The 17839-nt window shown below is 50.1% G+C and overlaps 1 protein-coding gene across 3 annotated transcripts in view; it reads left to right on the plus strand.

Annotated features, from left to right (window-relative positions):
* The window catches only part of ACACB (acetyl-CoA carboxylase beta), a 118243-nt gene that overhangs the window by 38053 nt on the left and 62351 nt on the right, over positions 1–17839 (plus strand). For all 3 annotated transcript variants that reach the window (XM_027864127.1, XM_027864138.1, XM_027864135.1), the window contains 13 exons: positions 823–955; positions 4281–4419; positions 6285–6394; positions 6592–6673; positions 6919–7017; positions 7888–7997; positions 8087–8197; positions 10212–10421; positions 13703–13873; positions 15569–15730; positions 16231–16394; positions 16867–17017; positions 17302–17405. In XM_027864127.1, the coding sequence (XP_027719928.1) occupies positions 823–955; positions 4281–4419; positions 6285–6394; positions 6592–6673; positions 6919–7017; positions 7888–7997; positions 8087–8197; positions 10212–10421; positions 13703–13873; positions 15569–15730; positions 16231–16394; positions 16867–17017; positions 17302–17405 (1746 nt within the window). The remainder of the gene's footprint in view (positions 1–822; positions 956–4280; positions 4420–6284; positions 6395–6591; positions 6674–6918; positions 7018–7887; positions 7998–8086; positions 8198–10211; positions 10422–13702; positions 13874–15568; positions 15731–16230; positions 16395–16866; positions 17018–17301; positions 17406–17839) is intronic.

A 17839-nucleotide genomic window follows, 5' to 3' on the forward strand; every position in this document is an offset into this window, starting at 1 on the left:
AGAGACAGAGAAAGAGAGAGAAAGAGGAGGAGAGAGATAGAGAGAGAGACAGAGACAGAGAAAGAAAGAGAGAGAAAGAGGAGAGAGATAGAGAGACAGAGAGACAGAGAAAGAAAGAGAGAGAAAGGGGGAGAGAGAGAGAGACAGAGAAAGAGAGAGAGAGAAAGGGGGAGAGAGAGAGAGACAGAGAAAGAGAGAGAAAGAGGGGGAGAGAGAGAGAAAGAGGGGGAGAGAGAGAGAAAGAGGGAGAGAGAGTGATTGTCACCTGTCCTTTGAGTCTAGAAAACAGAGACAGGGAAAAAGATAATGAATAGACAGAGAGACAGAGAAAGGGAGAAGAGAGGAGAGAGAGAAAAGGAGAAGAGGGAGAGAGAGAGAGTGTGTGTGTGTGTTCATCTGTACTTTTAGTTGAGAAGCGAGAGGAGGCAGAGGGAGCCTCACCGGACAGTTCGCCTCTTCTTTGGCGTTTGAGCGTGCCCCATGGCCTTTCAGCTTTGAGTGTGCAAGGGCCAGCGATGGGACAACCTTTGGGTTGGGAGCTGGTGGAGCTGAGTTCTCAGCCTCCCTCTGCTTGCTTGCTGCAGGACTTTGGACAGGTGGCTCTCCCTCCTAGGCCTCTTTGCTCACCTTGTAGAATGAGAGACTCGGTCCAGATATCCAAGGTTCCTTCCAGCTCCCGATGCTCCAACGCCCCCGGTAGCCTCCTCAGGGCAGCTTCTCTCGGTCACTCTCCACTGAGCCCCCCAAGTGTTGACCCGCGTGTTTTAGAGAGCCAAGGCCTCCAGATTTCTGCCAACTCCACTCTTCATCTTTCATCTACAGGCCTAGCATGTCAGGACTGCACCTGGTGAAAAGAGGACGAGAACAGAAGAAATTGGACCTTCATCGGGACTTCACGGTCGCCTCTCCGGCTGAGTTTGTAGCTCGCTTTGGGGGGAATCACGTTATTGAAAAGGTACGGATATTCTATTTTCCCCCAGGCTCAGCGGCAGTATTGAGACACCCCCTACCTGCAGCGCTGATGGCTGCCTCCATCACCCCCTTGCTGTGGCGACTTTGGGCCTGGGTCTCCCCTCCCCCTCCTCCGCCTCTCCCTCCTTCTTTCCCCTTCCCAGCCTGAATCGAGGGTCAGAGAGCCTGGTTTCTGAGCCTTGCTTTGTCCCTCCCTAGCTCTGTACCCTGACTTTTCTTCTCACCTGTCCTTTCTGGCGCCCTGTGTCACCATCCCATCTTCTCTCTCCCCCATGGGGCACTCCTTCCTTTGGCACATCCCTCCTTTGCATGTAACATGTCCTACCTTTCATTATGGCTGTTAATGGGAATGACGTCTCCCGCCGTTAGAGCATAAGCTGCTTGCAGGCAGGGAATTTGTCTCATACGGTCTCTGTGTTCTGAGTCTGTGTGATCATTAAATTGACCCGTTGTGGAATTAATTGGGAGAGATATTCAAATTCATCCCTGAAAGGGGCTTCTTATTCATTTTCTTGATGGATACTTGGTGCCCACTGTGGGCAGGACCCCAGGTCAGGTGCTGTGGAAAACAGTGAGACCCTCCCTGCTCCTAAGGGGCTTCAGAAGCAGGGGTGACCCTTTTAAGGAGCATGTACTGAAAAAAAGCACAAGATCTGGAGGTAGGAGACCCAAGTTCAAACACTGGCTCTGGGTGAATCAGGTCGCGTTTCAGGGCCTCAGTTTCCCTGTCTGTGAGATGGGGCTAAACGTACCTACTTAAGGCCCTCATCCAGGGCTGTCAGGGAGCTGTTTGCTCCGTGGGGATTTTGTTGAGCAGCTTAAAATTCATTCCCTTTCCTTGTGTCTCCCCAAACTCTTGGGGATCAACCAGCGACCTTGTTGGGCATCACAAAGCAGGCAGGCTGACCTTCCCTTGTTCTCGGGAATGTCCATGGCAGAACTTCCCTGAGAGCTGCGTGAGAAGCCAGGTCATGGGATGGGACATTGCCGGCCAGCCTTTGTCTCCTGCCAGGAAATATGGTTTGATTAGAGGAGGCAGAATGAGCCAAGCTCACTGGGTTTCTGATCAGAGGTCTTCCATCCATATTTTTGTTCTGACACTCATTCCCTGTGTGACTGTGCTGTGAATGAGTTGCTTCGCTTCTCCCAGACCAGCGGTCATCTAACTTCTTCCTGGGAAAGTCCACTAGCTGCTGAGGCAGCCGCCTCCACTTATGGTCAGGGAGATTTCTCTTGCCATCTCAGTCAGGAAGGTGAGAAAGAAGTTTGTCTGAAAATGATCTGGAGGTCTTAGTGGCCTGCAAGCTCAATGTGAACTATTAGACTGCCTTTGTCTTTTTTCCCCTTCTCAGTGCTCCTGCTTCTCTGACCTGGAGCCAGACTGAACAAGTCTTACTAGCTTTGGAGGTACTGATAGCCGGCTCTCCTGACCCTCCCTGGTCATCCCGTGAGGCCAGACATCTCCAGTTCCTTGTCTGGCATGGACTCAAGGACCTTCACCATTCTGGCTACACTCCAGCTTATCAGAGAGCTGAGTACATTTTCCAGAAGTGGTTAAGGGTTGGGGGGCAGAGTTCAGAGAGAGGAGCACTTCCTTGTTCCTGGGAGCTATGCCTCTCAGAGGGCAGTCCAAGATCGGGGTAGTTTCTCTGGCAGCCATGTCATCCTGCTGACTCAGTCCTAGCTTGCAGTCCACTAGGACCCCCAGATCATTTTCATATAAACCTAACCATGCCTCTCCAGTTCTCTGCTTATAAAATGAATTTTTTTCTGAACTCAAGTGTAAGACTTCACATTTATCTCTGCTGAACGTCATCTTGTTATATTCAGCCCCATGCTTTTTGGATACCAACTCTGCCCTTTGATGTGTGAGCTATCCGTCCTAGCTTGAAATCACTGGAAATTTGATGAGCATGCTGTCTCTGCCTTTGACCAAGTCATTAATAAAATGTTAAGCAGCATGCTGCCCATCCTAGATCCCTGGGGCACGCCACTAGAGACCTTACCAAATTATAAAATGAAGGCGTTTGAGTAAATGAAACCTCTGGCCATTCCAGCTCTAAATCTTGTAATTTCGTTAGCAACATAGCACAACAAGACTGGATTTCAGACCAGGACGTGCACACCCAAGGCTTAGACGATGGGATCTGCGTCCATGGAGCATCAGAGTGCTGGGTCCCACTCTGGTTCTGATGTTTATACCCCACCCCTACTGCCACGCCCAGGACTTTTGGTTTCACCCCTAAGAATACCTCAATGGACCCCAGTCAGATGAATTGTCCCTTCAGTGGTGCAGATGGGGAAATTGACGCCTGCAGAAAGGATGGGATTTGCCCTTAGCAGCGGGGCCAGGACTAGAACCCATATCTTCTGACTTCCCAGCCCATGGCTTCCATCTTCTTCCACCATGTGATTGATGCAACCAGCCAATAAATAGACTTGAACCCAGGTCTCCATCTCTCCTGCCCCTCTATCCCTCTGTCTTTCACCGTTTCTCCTCTGCCTGAAGGCTCTTTGAAGGTTTGGATGTGACACATGAAAAGGATCAGCTCTTATAGAGCATAGGTCATTGGGAATAGTCATCATTGTCCTTTGATTTAGGGGTGACTGGGTCTTTGTAGGGTGGCAGGCCTGGTGACAGTTGCGGGTCTCCTAGCTAAACCTAGCCTCGCCAAGTTCAGAGGGATCGGTCACTGGTTGGTTCCAGGAGGACGAATTTTGCAACCATAATAATACCTAAGAGAGCCTCTACTCAGAGAAGGTGTCGCAATCTGTGTTGGCAAAGGGGTACTGACCCAGCGACCAAATCATGGATCCTTGAAGTGTTCGTTTCAATAAAATGTCACATGCGATTGTTACGTTTTATTCTAGTCTAGTGATAATTACCCCCATTTATATAGGGTTTTATAGCTTATGTTCTCTAGGCTTCATCACAACTCTTGTTGGGGTAGGAAGTGTAGGTTTTTAAATTCTCATTTTATAGGTAAACTATGGCCCATGTCCTAGATGGGAGTCCAAGCGTGGATAAAAGTGTGGGCTTTGGAGTCAAAGGATCTGGGTTTGAATTACTGCTTATATAACCTTGAATGAGTGACCTTGCCTCCTTCAGCCTCAGTTTCCTAATCTGTAAAATCAGGGAGGGCATCTAGATAAATGGCCTATGGTCCCTTCTACCTGTAGTGTTACCAGCCTGGGATTTACACACACTGTGGAGATGCCTGGTGACCAGGGTCAGGCTGGACTAATTCCCCAGATGCCCCTGGTACTGATGCTTCGTCCGTCTCTCTCCTCTCTGTCTCTTCCCTCAGGTTCTCATCGCCAACAATGGCATTGCTGCCGTTAAGTGCATGCGATCGATTCGAAGGTGGGCCTATGAGATGTTTCGAAATGAGAGGGCCATCCGCTTTGTGGTCATGGTCACGCCAGAGGACCTCAAAGCCAATGCAGGTATTTTGTTTTAGCGGAAGGAGAGGCAGTCCAGACCTGCATGCGACTCTGTTCCTACTGGAGACTCCCAGTGTGGAAGCTCCCTCTGCCAATGTACACCCGCCCCTTCCTGGCAGCTCGAGTCTCAGAGAGGTTATATCTTGCACAGCCAGTGTGTGGATTTGAACTCAGGTCTCCCAAGTTCCATGGCTGCCCCTCTATCCATACCATCCTGCCTCCCGCATTACTTGACTTCATTAGAATCAACAATCACACTGATTATTTAATTTGTCATATATTATATGATAACATTATGTTATATATATAATTAATTTAAATTTAGCAAAATTTTTGTGCTCCTCACACCCTCTTTGTGAGGCAGAGACTAAATATATTATTATTCACATTTTTTGTGGATGAGGAAATAGAGTCAGAGTGGCGATGACTTCCCTGTGCTTACAGAGTGTCAGAGGTGGGATTTTCATGAGTGTTCCAGGCTCCACGTTCAGCCCTAGACCTCTCTTTAGAAATGAAATGCTCGGGGCAACTAGGTGGCTGAATGGATGGAGCACCGACCCTGGAGTCAGGAAGACCTGAATTCAAATCCTGCCTCAGATACTTACACCCTGGGCAAGTCACTTAACCCCAGTTGCCCCCCCAAAATACTAAAAGGATCACTTTACATGGTATCTTAAGGTTCAAAAAGTATTTTATAGACATTATCTCATCTGACAAAGCCGATGAGTTCTGGGTGGCCTCTTGGTTTGGGTTCTATATCCCCCCTCGGGTCCTGGCCATCCCCCATCCCTAGATCTTTTTGCCTCCTGGCTTCTGTCAAGTCTCAGCTAAAATCTCAACGTCCCCAAGAAACCTTTCCCAGGCCTCCTTAATCTTCCTGCCCTGCCTCGGTTATCATCTCCAGTTTTCCCCATTTATATATTATTAGTACACAGTTATTTGTGTATTATCTGTCTCCCCATTAGACTGTGAGCACCTCGAGAGCAGGGCCTGGCTTTGGCCTTTCTTTGTGTTAGCCGGCACGCATTAGGTGCTTAATAAAGGTTTGCTGACTTGACGGCTCTCGTCTGAGTCCTTGTGGAAGGGAATCCTGCCTGAGACTGTATTGTACAAGAGGCCCACAGATTGCATGGTCCCTGATTGTGGACGGCTCTTTTCTAAGCTCTCAGGGATTCCCTAGCTTGGCCGTTGCCCAGAACAGGAATCCCCTCTACACTTTTCCTAAGAAATGCTTGAGCAGAGGTCATAGGGACACTGCTGCCTCACCAGGATCCCCCTTCCATTCTCAGATAGCTGTAGCAGGTAGTTAATGCTTCAGCTTGAGCCAAAGTCTGCCTCTTTGTGACTTAGCCCCATAAGGTGTCTGGAAGGAACCTTTGGCATCATCTAGCACGATCCTCTTGTTATACAGAAGAGGAAACTGAGGTTCAGAGAGGGAACTATGACCTGGCCAAAGGGAGCAGAGCTGGCAGTGGCCCCCCTGCCCAGGCTCATCTTCTTTGGCCCACCATTCCTACTTGCTTCTGCTGGAAGCCCACAAAGCAAAATCAGTCCCTCTCCCACAATACAGACCATCTAGTCCCCGGAGGTTATCTCGTCCCCTGCAGTTGACCCTCCCCAGGCCCTTCACCCAGTCTTTCTATGCCTGGGTTTCCCCACTCTGCATTCTCTAGTGAGTTGACATCTCTCGTGAAATGGGGCCCCTAGAACAGAACCCTATGTATGTGCCCCAGATGTAGTCTGTCCCAGGGTAGGGGGCTTGATTTCTTCTGGTCAGAACACTCCCTTCCATGTGGTCAAACCCCCTTAGCGCTTACAGTCCTGCTGCCCGTAATTAGGTGTTTCTGTTCCTTTCTCTTGAATGACAGAGTACATCAAGATGGCGGATCACTACGTCCCTGTTCCAGGAGGGCCCAACAATAACAATTATGCCAACGTAGAGCTGATAGTGGATATCTCCAAGCGACTTCCAGTGCAGGTGATGGAAGGGGGCATATGCATGGGGTGGGGGCCTCAGAAGCCTCAGCATCTCTTGAGTGGCCATGGCGACGGGCTGATTTTTCACCATTGGCCGGCAAGTCAGCTCTGGCCAGGCTTGGGAACCCGTGGGACTCTTGGTGTTGGGCAGAGAGGTCATGCCTTGCTGTGATGAAAAGCATTTTTTTCTGTTTTTAGGCTGTGTGGGCTGGGTGGGGCCACGCCTCAGAAAACCCCAAACTGCCAGAACTGCTCCAGAAACACGGCATTGCTTTCTTAGGTGAGGCTGGGAACTGGGTTTCACGCAGAGATCCCCCTTTTGGAGGAGGCTGGCAGCCCCAGCAGCGGCCGCGGCATTAGAATGGGGCTCCCGGCGATGGTGCTAAGGGCACTCTGGGTTTGCAAAGCTCCTATGTCACAGGGTGGTTGTGGGGATCCAGTGACAATGTTTGTAAAGCGCTTAGGTACGATGCCCCGCACATAGTAGGCACTTTATCAATGTGTGTTTCTTTCTTCCCTCTTAAGGCCCTCCTAGTGATGCCATGTGGGCGCTGGGAGATAAGGTTGCTTCAACCATAGTGGCACAGACCCTGCAGATTCCTACACTGCCATGGAGTGGAAGTGGTAAGAGGGGGCTCTCGTTCTCCGCCATTTTGATTCCTAGGGTGGAAGAAACCTCCCATAATGGGGCATGGGCAGGTGGCGTTGGACAATGACTCCAGTGTGCCCCCTGCCCATGTAGTCGCCCTTGCTGGGGGAATGCCCCCCTGCCCCATGCCACTTATGGCTTCTTGGATGGCGGCTTTGGCCATGGCCGTTAGCATTCTTGCTGTTGTACTGACACCAGTCTTTGGGCTGCAGCAGCCACTTAGGGAGCCCAGAAGATGGAGCCAGGATTTGGGGGTTTGATCACCAAATCCATCCCCGATGCAGGCTGTTGACAAATCGGTTCACTTCCTCATCTGTAAAATGGGTATAATCATGTTTGCATCCCCAGCGTCACTCATTGTAAGGAGAAGGCTTCTCAAACTTTATCACACTCTAGAGGTGTGAGGGACAAGGCTGCTCTGCTGGATTGCGGAGGGGCCGTGGCTTGGACCAGGACAGGGAGGAGGCCCCTGGCAATGGAGTCAGACTGGGGGCGTGTGGATGGTGTGAAGCTGGGCCTCCCCCCTCTGATCTTTCTCCCTTCCACTTAGGATGTCATAGCCTGGTTTTCTAAATTCATGGGATGCCACACTTTTAAAAAGCAGTATCTGTGAACAGAATGAGTCTTCTCAGAAATAAACAAAGCAAAGGTTAAGTCTCAGGCTTCCCTTGTTTGTGATTTTCTTGGCTAGGAGATTGATTGTCAGCACAGGACAGCCTGCCTGGATGTGTCAGGACCTGGGCCTGGCCCTCCTGGCAGGGGGCTGGCCCCTCATTCCCGGCCACAGGGATTCCTCCTCCGTATTTTTCCAGCCTTCATTAAGCTTCCCTCTGCTGCGGTTCTAGGTCTTGTCGTGGAATGGCAGGAAGAGTATCTCCAGCAGATGAAGAGAATCAGCGTCCCTCCAGAAACATACGCCAAGGGCTGTGTGAAGGATGTGGAGGAAGGTTTGCAGGTAAGCCAGACCCCTGGCACCAAGTTCAGGTCGGGAGCCCCGGGAGCTTCCTTACTTTTCACGGGGGTCCTTTTGCCTTTTGTGTTCAGGCGGCAGAAAAAATTGGCTTCCCAGTGATGATCAAAGCTTCGGAAGGAGGAGGAGGGAAAGGGATCCGGAAAGCGGAGAGTGCTGAGGATTTCCCTAACCTCTTCAGACAAGTAAGACCCAGCCCCCTTCTGAGGCCTGTCCTGAGCCTGCACTGACAAGTGTTCCAAAGTCCCCCATGACTGCTGCCCATGCTTCCTATAACCCTGTCCAAGGGGCATTGATGAAGCAGCGTGTATGTGTGTGTGTGTGTGTGTGTGTGTGTGTGTTTACAAGATAGTAGGGTCACAGATTTTTAGTTGGGAGGGACTGCAGAGGCTGTGTCTTATCGTCCTTTCGTGTTACAGAAGGGGAAATTGAAGCTGAGGGAAGGGAGGTGACCTGTCCAAGGTCATGAAGCTAGTAAGTAAAAGAGCCGGGTTTTGAACCCAGATGTTCTGGCTCTAAAACACAGAGCCCGCTCCACTATTCTTGACTCTTTCTGTGACTGAGACTGAGATTAAGAAAAGTATTTCTCCGGTCTGTTTTTGTTTACTTCGTAGGAAATATTAAAAATGGTGTTGATCAAGGGAATATTTTTAGATCACAATTAAGTCTTTATACTATGAATGATTAACTGGGGAAACAGAACACGATAGCAGAAAGAACATTAGCCGGAGACTCAGGAGGCCGGGCTTCTTTCTGTCTCTGTCATTGACCTTGGACGTGACTGTGGGGAGGTATACTGTCGCCCTCTGATTGTCCTGGGAGCTCTGACATCAGAGGCAGTGAGCAAACCGGTCACCTCCTGCCCAGAACGGCGCCACGTGCTGGGATTCAAAGAGAGCCAAGAACAAGGCTCCTCCCCTCAATCAGCTCGCGTTCTAATGGGGACAGAGGCGATGCGCCATCCACTGACATGCTGTCCAGATTCATACATGCATGTACACATACATAGACACACACACACGTATGTATCATATTTCTACACAGTTCACATATGCATGTACATGCACATACATTTGTATATATGCACACACATATGTAGGTATAGTTATATATGTATATCAGTATATAGCACATGTGTACACAGTGTGTGTGTATGTATAAATAGTACATATGCGTGTATATGCATATATGTGTGCATTGAGGCAATGCACATTTACTTATACGGATAACGCACTATATACATATGTGTATACATACATATATAGAGAGTACATGTATATGTGTGTGTATAGAGGTGGGACATATGTGTAAATGTGTGTGTATATAGTAAATGTCTACATATGCAAGCATGTGTGTATGAGTATAGATAGCACACATGTATGTATGTATATATAATATATGCATACGTATACATAGTACTGTACATATGTATATCTGTATAGAGAGTACACCTGTGTGCATGTGTATGTATGTATGTATATATGCATGTATGTATGTGTGAATAGTACCCGTGCACATAGAATCTCAGAGGAAAGGCGCCAGCATTGAGGACGACCTGCAAAAGCAAAATTTTAGCTGAGGTTTGCAGGAAGCCCGGAGTCAGAGGTCCGGAAGGGCATTCCCACCCCGGGGGCCGGCCAGCCGTGAAAATGCCCTGAATCAGGATAGGAAGCATCTTGCTGGAGGAACCACAAGGAGGTCACTCACATTACAGAAGATGTGGAGGGGAGACTTACTGTGGCTTCTCTTCTGCCTCAGTTTCCTCATCTCTAAAATGGGTATATCAGTGGCACCTTCCTCCCAGGGTTGTTGTGAAGCTCATGAGATACCATTTGTAAAGTGCTTAGCAAACTTTAAAGTCCTATAAAAATGGGTGCTCTCATTGTCACGGATTCTCTATGATTCCATGATCCCACTCCCCAGATTGAGCATCTATCTATGGCTATATAGGTGTCTATACATAGCTATAGACTTTTTTTCTTCTTTTTAAAAATTTATTTTAAAATTATTTTTAATTTTTATTTTCTGTTCCAAACTTTCTTCCTCCCTCCCACCCTTGTCCCACCCACTGAGAGGGTAAGAAATCTGAGAATATAAAGTATGCATCTTTCAGAAATCAGAGCATTCGAGGGCTGTGGTCCGTTCTTTGCGTGGAAGGCTTGCCCTCGCTCAGACTCAGTGGCCTCGCTTTCTTTCCAGGTGCAGAGTGAGATCCCGGGCTCCCCCGTTTTCGTCATGAAGCTGGCTCAGCACGCCCGGCACTTGGAAGTCCAGATTCTTGCCGATCAGTATGGGAACGCCGTGTCGCTCTTCGGGAGAGACTGCTCCATACAACGGAGGCACCAGAAAATCATAGAGGAGGCGCCCGCCACGATTGCCATGCCCATGGTGTTTGAGCACATGGAGCAGGTGAGCTTCCTGGGGTCTGAGCATGGGCTGGGGGAGGTCTGGCCAGTCTCGCTGAGGAGCAAAGCGGCCTCCTGGCCGGTCTGCCTCATGGGGAATGTTCATCTATTTTAGAAAAAGAGCCCCAGGCTTAGGAGTAGGAACACTTAGCTTCTGTGCCTGGGTCTGCTGCTGTGACATCACTTAGAATCACTCTACGTGTGTCCCAGCTTTGCCAACTGTAAAATGAGGTCGAGCACTTTCCAGCTCGCGTGTTCTCCGTGTTTTCGTTCTGAATCTCCCTTGGTTAGAGGTAGCAAGCTGGAGGGAGAGCAGGGCTCTTCACCTGAGGCCCATGACCCCCAGGCTCCATGGATAGAGTTCAGAGGGTCTGTGAACTCGAGTAGGAAAAAAAATACCCATCTTTATTCTCACTAACCTCTAACTAGAACTTAGCATTTCTTTCAATGATTTAAGAACATTATTCTGAGAAGAATGGGGTCCCTAGTCTTCCAAATGGGAGTTCCCAGCACAGGAAAGGTTACATACCCTTGCTGGGTAGAGTGCTGGATTTGGGGTCAGGAAGACCTGGGGTTGAATCCTATACCCAGCGCTGATAAAGATCATTCTAAGCACCTAGAAATTCCAGAAAATGGGGCATCTAGGTGGCACAGTGGATAGAGCATCGGCCCTGGATTCAGGAGGACCTGAGTTCAAATCCGGCCTCGGACACATAACACTTACTAGCTGTGTTACCCTGGGCAAGTCACTTAACCCCATTACCTAGAAATTCCAGAAAATGTTGGCATCTCTCTGAAGGGCTGGATGGTTAGTGTGAAGGGTCCCAGAGGGATCCTGCTAAGGGGTTTCAACCAAATCAATGCTGAGCTCAGCCTCTTTGGAAAGAAGGAAAAAAAAAGGGTCTTGGTGGACAAGAAGTGGAGATACCTTTCTGTGGTCACGTACGGAACATGATCCCCAGCCTCCCTGCGGTTCGGCACCAGACAAGGACTTCCCTTTCAAGAGGAAGGCTCGCTTGATGAATTCTGAAACTTCTCAGATGAAAAATAATTCCCAAATGTGCCGTGAGATCGGGTGTTGTTTTTGCTCTTTCGCAATCCCTCGAGGAGGAGTCAATTCTTGAAGGAAATGACATTTTGAGCTTGTATCAAACTCAGCTGCCCTGATCCCCCCGACCCACATTAGTAAAAAATAGGATATCAGAAAATTTGGGGGTGGCCCCTGTGTTTCCGAGAAAGGCACCGTGCCAGAGGCTGACGGATGTGTTAGAGAAGATGCTGAAGGCCCCTGGTGTCCTGAGGATTCCACATGTACTCAGAAAGCTTGTGGGATCATAAATTCAGAGTTGGAAGGGGCCTTCGAGCCCAGAGAGGCCAACTTTCCTCTTTTTACAGATGAGGAAACTGAGGCAGAGAGAAGGGGAGGGGCTTGCTTGGGGCCCTGCGGCTGCATCAGACATGGTATTTGGACCTGTGACCTCTGATTCCAGTCCTACACTTATTGCTGTGCTCAGCTGTGGTCAGACCACCTCTGGAATATTGGGCTCGGTTCTAGGCCACTGCATTTTAGGAAGGACATTGAGCTGCAGAGGGTCCAGAGGGGGACAGCCAAGATGACAAAGGTGTGTGACAGAAGGAAAAACTTGCCAGCAGGGAGAGGTCCACAGCAGTGGAGCGGGCACCTCCGGAGACTGTCAGCTCCTTGTGTTGGGGGTCTGCAAACAAAGGCTGCGTGGAAAAGGCGATCCCTGGGTTAGACAGATGGGAGCTCTTATGGGCAAAAGCTGAGGATTCTCTTTGGTCCCTGACAGCAGACCTGGGTCTGGTGGGTGACGCGGTGACGCGGAAGCAAATGGGAGCTCAGTACAAGGAGGCTCTGCCAATGACGAGAGCTTTCCACAAGGGTGTTGGGGTCACTTCAGGATGGAGGGAGTTCCCATCTTTAGAGGGGCGGGGGAAGGGAGTAGACTGCCTTTTGTTAGGCATGTTGTATGATGGATCCGTCAGGCAGAGAAAGGACCAGTCTAGGGGAAGGAAGGAAGCAAGAGAAGGAGGGAAGGAAGGAAAGAAAGAAGAAAAGGAAAGGAGGGAGGAAGAAAGGATGGGAAGGAAGGAGGGAGGAAGGAAGGAAGAGAGGGAGGAATGAAGGAAGGGGGGATGGAGGTTGAGGGAGGAAGGAAGGAAAGAAGGGAAGGAGGATGGAAGGAAGAGAGGGAGGGAAGATTTATTAAAACACCTACTGTATGCCCTACAATGTGTCAGACTCTAGGATGCCAGTACAAAAGTGAACTAGCCTTTGCCCTCAGGGAGCTTATAGTCTAGTATGGGGAGACGGTCCATGTAAAGGTGTTCAAGGAAGGGAGTTTTGGTGTGAGGTCACAAGGATCGCCAATGGAGCGTGGGGCCCATAAATCGGCCTGGCTTTTCCTGCAGCAATGGCAGCGTTAGATTGGCCACCACAACCAGAATAAGAAGACAAGGTGGAAGGTGGTGGGGTGGGCTCATGCTCACCAGGTCCTGGTGTTCTTGTGGGTCCCTGGCGAGGATGTGAAACATGGTCTGGGGCTGGCCTCAGTGATTCTTCCAGCAATTAAAACTGCTCAGTTCCAGGTTGGAGCATGAAAATCGAATGGATGAGCTCCTACCCAGCATGGGGGCATGCGGGAAAAGGATTTATCTTGTTCTTTTTGGCCTCAGAGGGCAACACCAGGTGGAAGTTGCAGGGACAGGCCAATTTCAGCTCAACGTCAGGAAAACCTGCCCAGTCATCAGCCATTCCAAAGTGGAAGAGGCTGCCTGGAGAACCGGCGAGTTCCTTCTCCTTAAAGGTCTCCAAGCAGAGACCAGATGACCACTTCACAGGACCTAGCTGGCACTGAGGTCCCTTCCACCCCTCAGATGTTGTGAGGCTGGTCTGGAAGCTTCCTCTTCCTAATGGGGAAAAGAGGGCCAGTAACCGGGAAGGTCCTCACGCCTCTGACATACTCCTGCGATTAATGGACTGAGGGGAATGCATCTCCTTTCATGGCCTTGTGTGATTGCTACATGGATGAACTCCCTCCTTGCCTGGTTGTGTCTGAGTCCTCTGCCTTCCTCCGCCTCATTCTCCCTCGTGTTTGGGTGGGCTCTTCTCTGCATCTGGCTGTAACCTAGAGGAGGGGGCACCACCTGTGTCCTCAGCCCTGAGCCTAGAGCCCTGACTACATGGGGGTGTTATCAGGGTCTGTTGAGTGGAGAGAAACCCATCGCCTCCCTGGCTTCTCCCTTTGTCCTTTCCCATCACAGTGTGCTGTGCGCTTGGCCAAGACGGTGGGCTACGTGAGCGCGGGAACCGTGGAATACCTCTACAGCGAAGATGGCCACTTCCATTTCCTGGAGCTGAACCCGCGTTTGCAGGTGGAGCATCCCTGCACGGAGATGATCGCCGATGTCAATCTGCCAGCCGCTCAGCTGCAGGTGAGCATCCTCCCACGTAGGCTGGCGTGGGGTGGGGAGAGCTGCGTTCCTGCCTGTCAGGGGAGAGGGGAGGGTATACATTGGGCTGCGTTCGTTCATGAAACATTAGTAAGAGGCTGCTCTGTTTGATGCTACTTTCTGGGCACCGAGGGAGAAAGACAGATGAAGGAGACCCAGTTGGTGCCTCCAAGGATACCCCAGTGCTTAGCACCGCCAAATGGTTCGGCATCCATGGAAATGACAGTAAACAAGATGCCTGACATCTGCTTGGCTGCTGCAGCCTTCCCTTCAGACTTGCAGCTGAGCCCTCCCCCATTGGACTGTGAACCCCCTTTTATCCCCAGGTGCTCAATAAATGCCCCCTTTTATCCCCAACACTCAGCACTGTAACACTTTGCACATAATAAGTGCTCAATAAATTCCCCCTTTTATCCATAACACTCAGCACTGTAATACTTGGCACATAGTAAGTGCTCAGTAAATGCCCCCTTTTATCCCCAACATTCAGCACTAACACTTGGCACACAGTAAGTGCTTAATAAATGCCCCCTATTATCCCCGACACAGCACTGTAACATTTGGCACACAGTAAGTGCTCAACAAATGCCCCCTTAGGGACAGCTAGGTGTTACTGTGGATAGAGCACTAACTCTGGAGTGAGGAAGAGCCGAGTTCAAATGTGACTTTAGACCCTTAGTAGCTGTGTGACCCTGGGCAAGTCATTTAACCCCCATTGCCTCCAAAAAAAATTAAAAAAGAAATAAATGCCCTCTTTTATCCCCAGCACTCAGCATTGTAACACTTGGCACACAGTAAGTGCTCAATAAATGTCCATTCATTCATACAAGTAAGTGTGACACAAGCTTACGTATTGTCAGTGTCTCTGATAAGATGGAGGAGAGATGCTGCCAGTCTCTTTTTTGTTCTGTCCATGGTGAATTCCTTTAGGGAATAATTTGTATAGTATTAAATGGCCCTGTTGGCATTGAGTCTGGTAAGATGAGCCTGGTAAGGTCAAAAAAAAACAACCCCAAACAGGCAAGAGAGCCCGTCACAATGATCTGTCCCCTGTGGACCCCAAGTCCCCCATTGTGCCACATTTCCCGTGTTGCATTTGTGAAATATAAACTCCTCGGGATGGAGATTGGGTCATGGATTTTGATCTCTGTGTCCCCCAGCCCTCGCGAGGGTCTTTGTGTGTGTTAGCTGGTTAATGCATGTTGGCTGAATTGGCTGACATTTACCTAAATATTGTATGTGCTCATTGGGTTATCCGGCTCTTTCAGGGAAGAGGACTGTCTTTTATTCAGACTTTTCTGTATCCCAGTTGGTGCTTGGCACACCCTCCTCGTCCTCCTCATCCTCCCCAATATTCACACACGGCCCTCTGCAGTTTGCAAAGTGCTCATTGGATTATGATATTGGAAGGATTTCTTTTGACCCTCTGAGGTAGGCAGCTGCTATTACCATCTGCGCGAGAGAGATCAAGCGACGTTCCCAAGGTTGCACAGCTAGGTTAGTGTCTGAGGAGGGATTTGAACTCGGGGCCTCCTGCTTCCAAGTCTCGGTGCCTGTCAAGTAGGGCACGGTGCCGGCTTCCATGGGTCCAGAGACGGACCTGCGCTGTAGGGCTGACAAGCCACCCCTTTTACAGCATCAGAGGCTGATGTGAAAACCTTTCTCCTTCATCCACAGATTGCCATGGGGGTGCCTCTGAACAGGCTGAAGGACATCCGGATCTTGTATGGGGAGTCACCCTGGGGCGTCACGCCAATTTCCTTCGACAACCCCGTCAGCCCACCGGTTCCCCGAGGCCACGTGATTGCTGCGAGGATCACCAGCGAAAACCCGGATGAGGCAAGACAAGGGCTGGAAATGTGGGGAAACTGAGGCCCGGAGAAGGGAGAAAACCCAGCGGGCAGTTACCCTTCCTTTCAGGTCTACTTTGTGTACGGGTCTTGTTCCCTTCCTTCTCGTCAGTTATGAGGACAAGTGCTGCTGGTGTTATTTCCCTGCATTTTACAGAAACGGAGGCTTGGGAGGGTTGAATGGTAGATATGTCTCCTTGGGACATAGCTGTGCTACATCTCAGGCGGGATCTGAATCCAGGTCTCTCCCGACACCAAAGCACCCTTGTCCTGCCTTGTCTCTACTTATCTGGTGGGTTGTACGAGTCAGAGCCTGAGCCGTGAGCGGGCTGCGGATGGTGTGAACATCCCGGCACCGGCCACACCTTGTAACCAGATGAAGGGGCATCTGCCGTCATCTCTGTTAAGTGTCTCACGCACCCAGGGAATGACATTCGGTTTCTATTCTGACCCAGCCCTCAGTTTGATTTTTTTTCCTATCGTCTCCAGGGCTTTAAGCCGAGCTCTGGGACCGTCCAGGAGCTGAATTTCCGAAGCAGCAAGAACGTGTGGGGTTACTTCAGCGTGGCCGCGGCGGGGGGCTTACACGAGTTTGCGGATTCCCAGTTTGGGCACTGTTTCTCCTGGGGGGAGAACCGAGAAGAGGCCGTCTCGTGAGTGGCCCCCCCCCAGACCCTGTGCCCTTCCGCTCTTCCCTCTCTTCCTGATCAATAATCTGCTTTTTGTGTAATACTGGGAAGTAGACACCAGGTGGGAGAGGGGAGGAGAGGCCCGGTATCTCTGCTTTAAGTGCCTTCTAGGGCAGCCGAGGGGTTTAGTGGGTAGAGCGCTAGATTTGAATCAGGAAACCCCGAGTTCAAATCCTGCCTCAGACACTTGCTAATGGTGTCTAGGAAAGTTGCTTAACCTCTGCCTCGGTTGCCTCCACTGTAAAAATGAGGGGATGGGACTCAGTGGTCCCCACAGTCCAGATCTATGATCATGAGAATCTCATCTTCGAAGGACTCTTGGCTTTCACCCGGAGTCGATAATTCTAAGGAGTAGAGGGACGCCCTTGTATGTGGGAGGTTTGGCGAGCCAATGTTGAAAGGATTTGTCCTGATTTGGGAAATGTGTGTTTCTAAGGAACATGGTGGTGGCCCTGAAAGAACTGTCGATCCGGGGAGATTTCAGGACCACGGTGGAGTACCTCATCAACCTGCTGGAGACAGAGAGCTTCCAGAGCAACGACATCGACACGGGCTGGCTGGATCACCTGATCGCCGAGAGAGTGCAGGTGAGGATGTGGTCCCCTTCTCTCGGAGCCTCCCCGGGGCTCCCTGGCCTCGGTCTGTCCTCCTGGTGCCCTTGAGAGGTGGGGAGCTCCCCGTCCTCACGGGTCTCCAAGCAGCGGCCAGCCAACCATCACTTGTTGATTAGGTTAGCATGAGTAATCTTCCATGGAGGGGCTGGACTCACGGCCATCGAGGCCCCTTTTCCTTCTCCGGCTCCGTGATCCTGGGCGCCCTCCCTGCTGAGGGGACAGGCCTCTGCTCCTACTGAAAAGTCATTCCTTCCTAGGCTGAGAAACCCGACATCATGCTTGGGGTGGTCTGTGGAGCCTTGAACGTAGCAGACGCCCTGTTCAGGACCTGTATGACCGACTTCCTGCATTCACTGGAGAGGTACGGTGTGCGGTCATTGTGCGAGCTGAGGGCCTCCCCTTGCCCGGAGTGTTGGGAGTAAGGCGCACACCCGTTGCTGTGCCTCAGCGTGGGGTGCTTGGGCATCATTTGTGTGCCTGTGTGTGTGCGTGTGTGTGTGTGTGTGTGTGTGTGTGCGCACATGTGCGTATATACCTGTGTATATGTATATATGGCAATGTATGGGTATAGATGGATCGATTTATATGTGTTTATGTATATATGGCAATGTATATAGATAGATGGATCAATTTATAGATTTATGTATATATGGCAATGAATTTATATATAAATATATAAGTGTATATATACATTTATGTGTGTATACATTTGTATATGTATATATGGCAATGTATGTATATAGATGGGTAGAGTTATATGTATTTATGTATATATGGCAATGTATTTATATAGAT

Source organism: Vombatus ursinus, unplaced genomic scaffold, assembly GCF_900497805.2.
Source record: "Vombatus ursinus unplaced genomic scaffold, bare-nosed wombat genome assembly UNPS02001287.1, whole genome shotgun sequence".
In the NCBI taxonomy this organism is placed as follows: Eukaryota; Metazoa; Chordata; class Mammalia; order Diprotodontia; family Vombatidae; genus Vombatus; species Vombatus ursinus.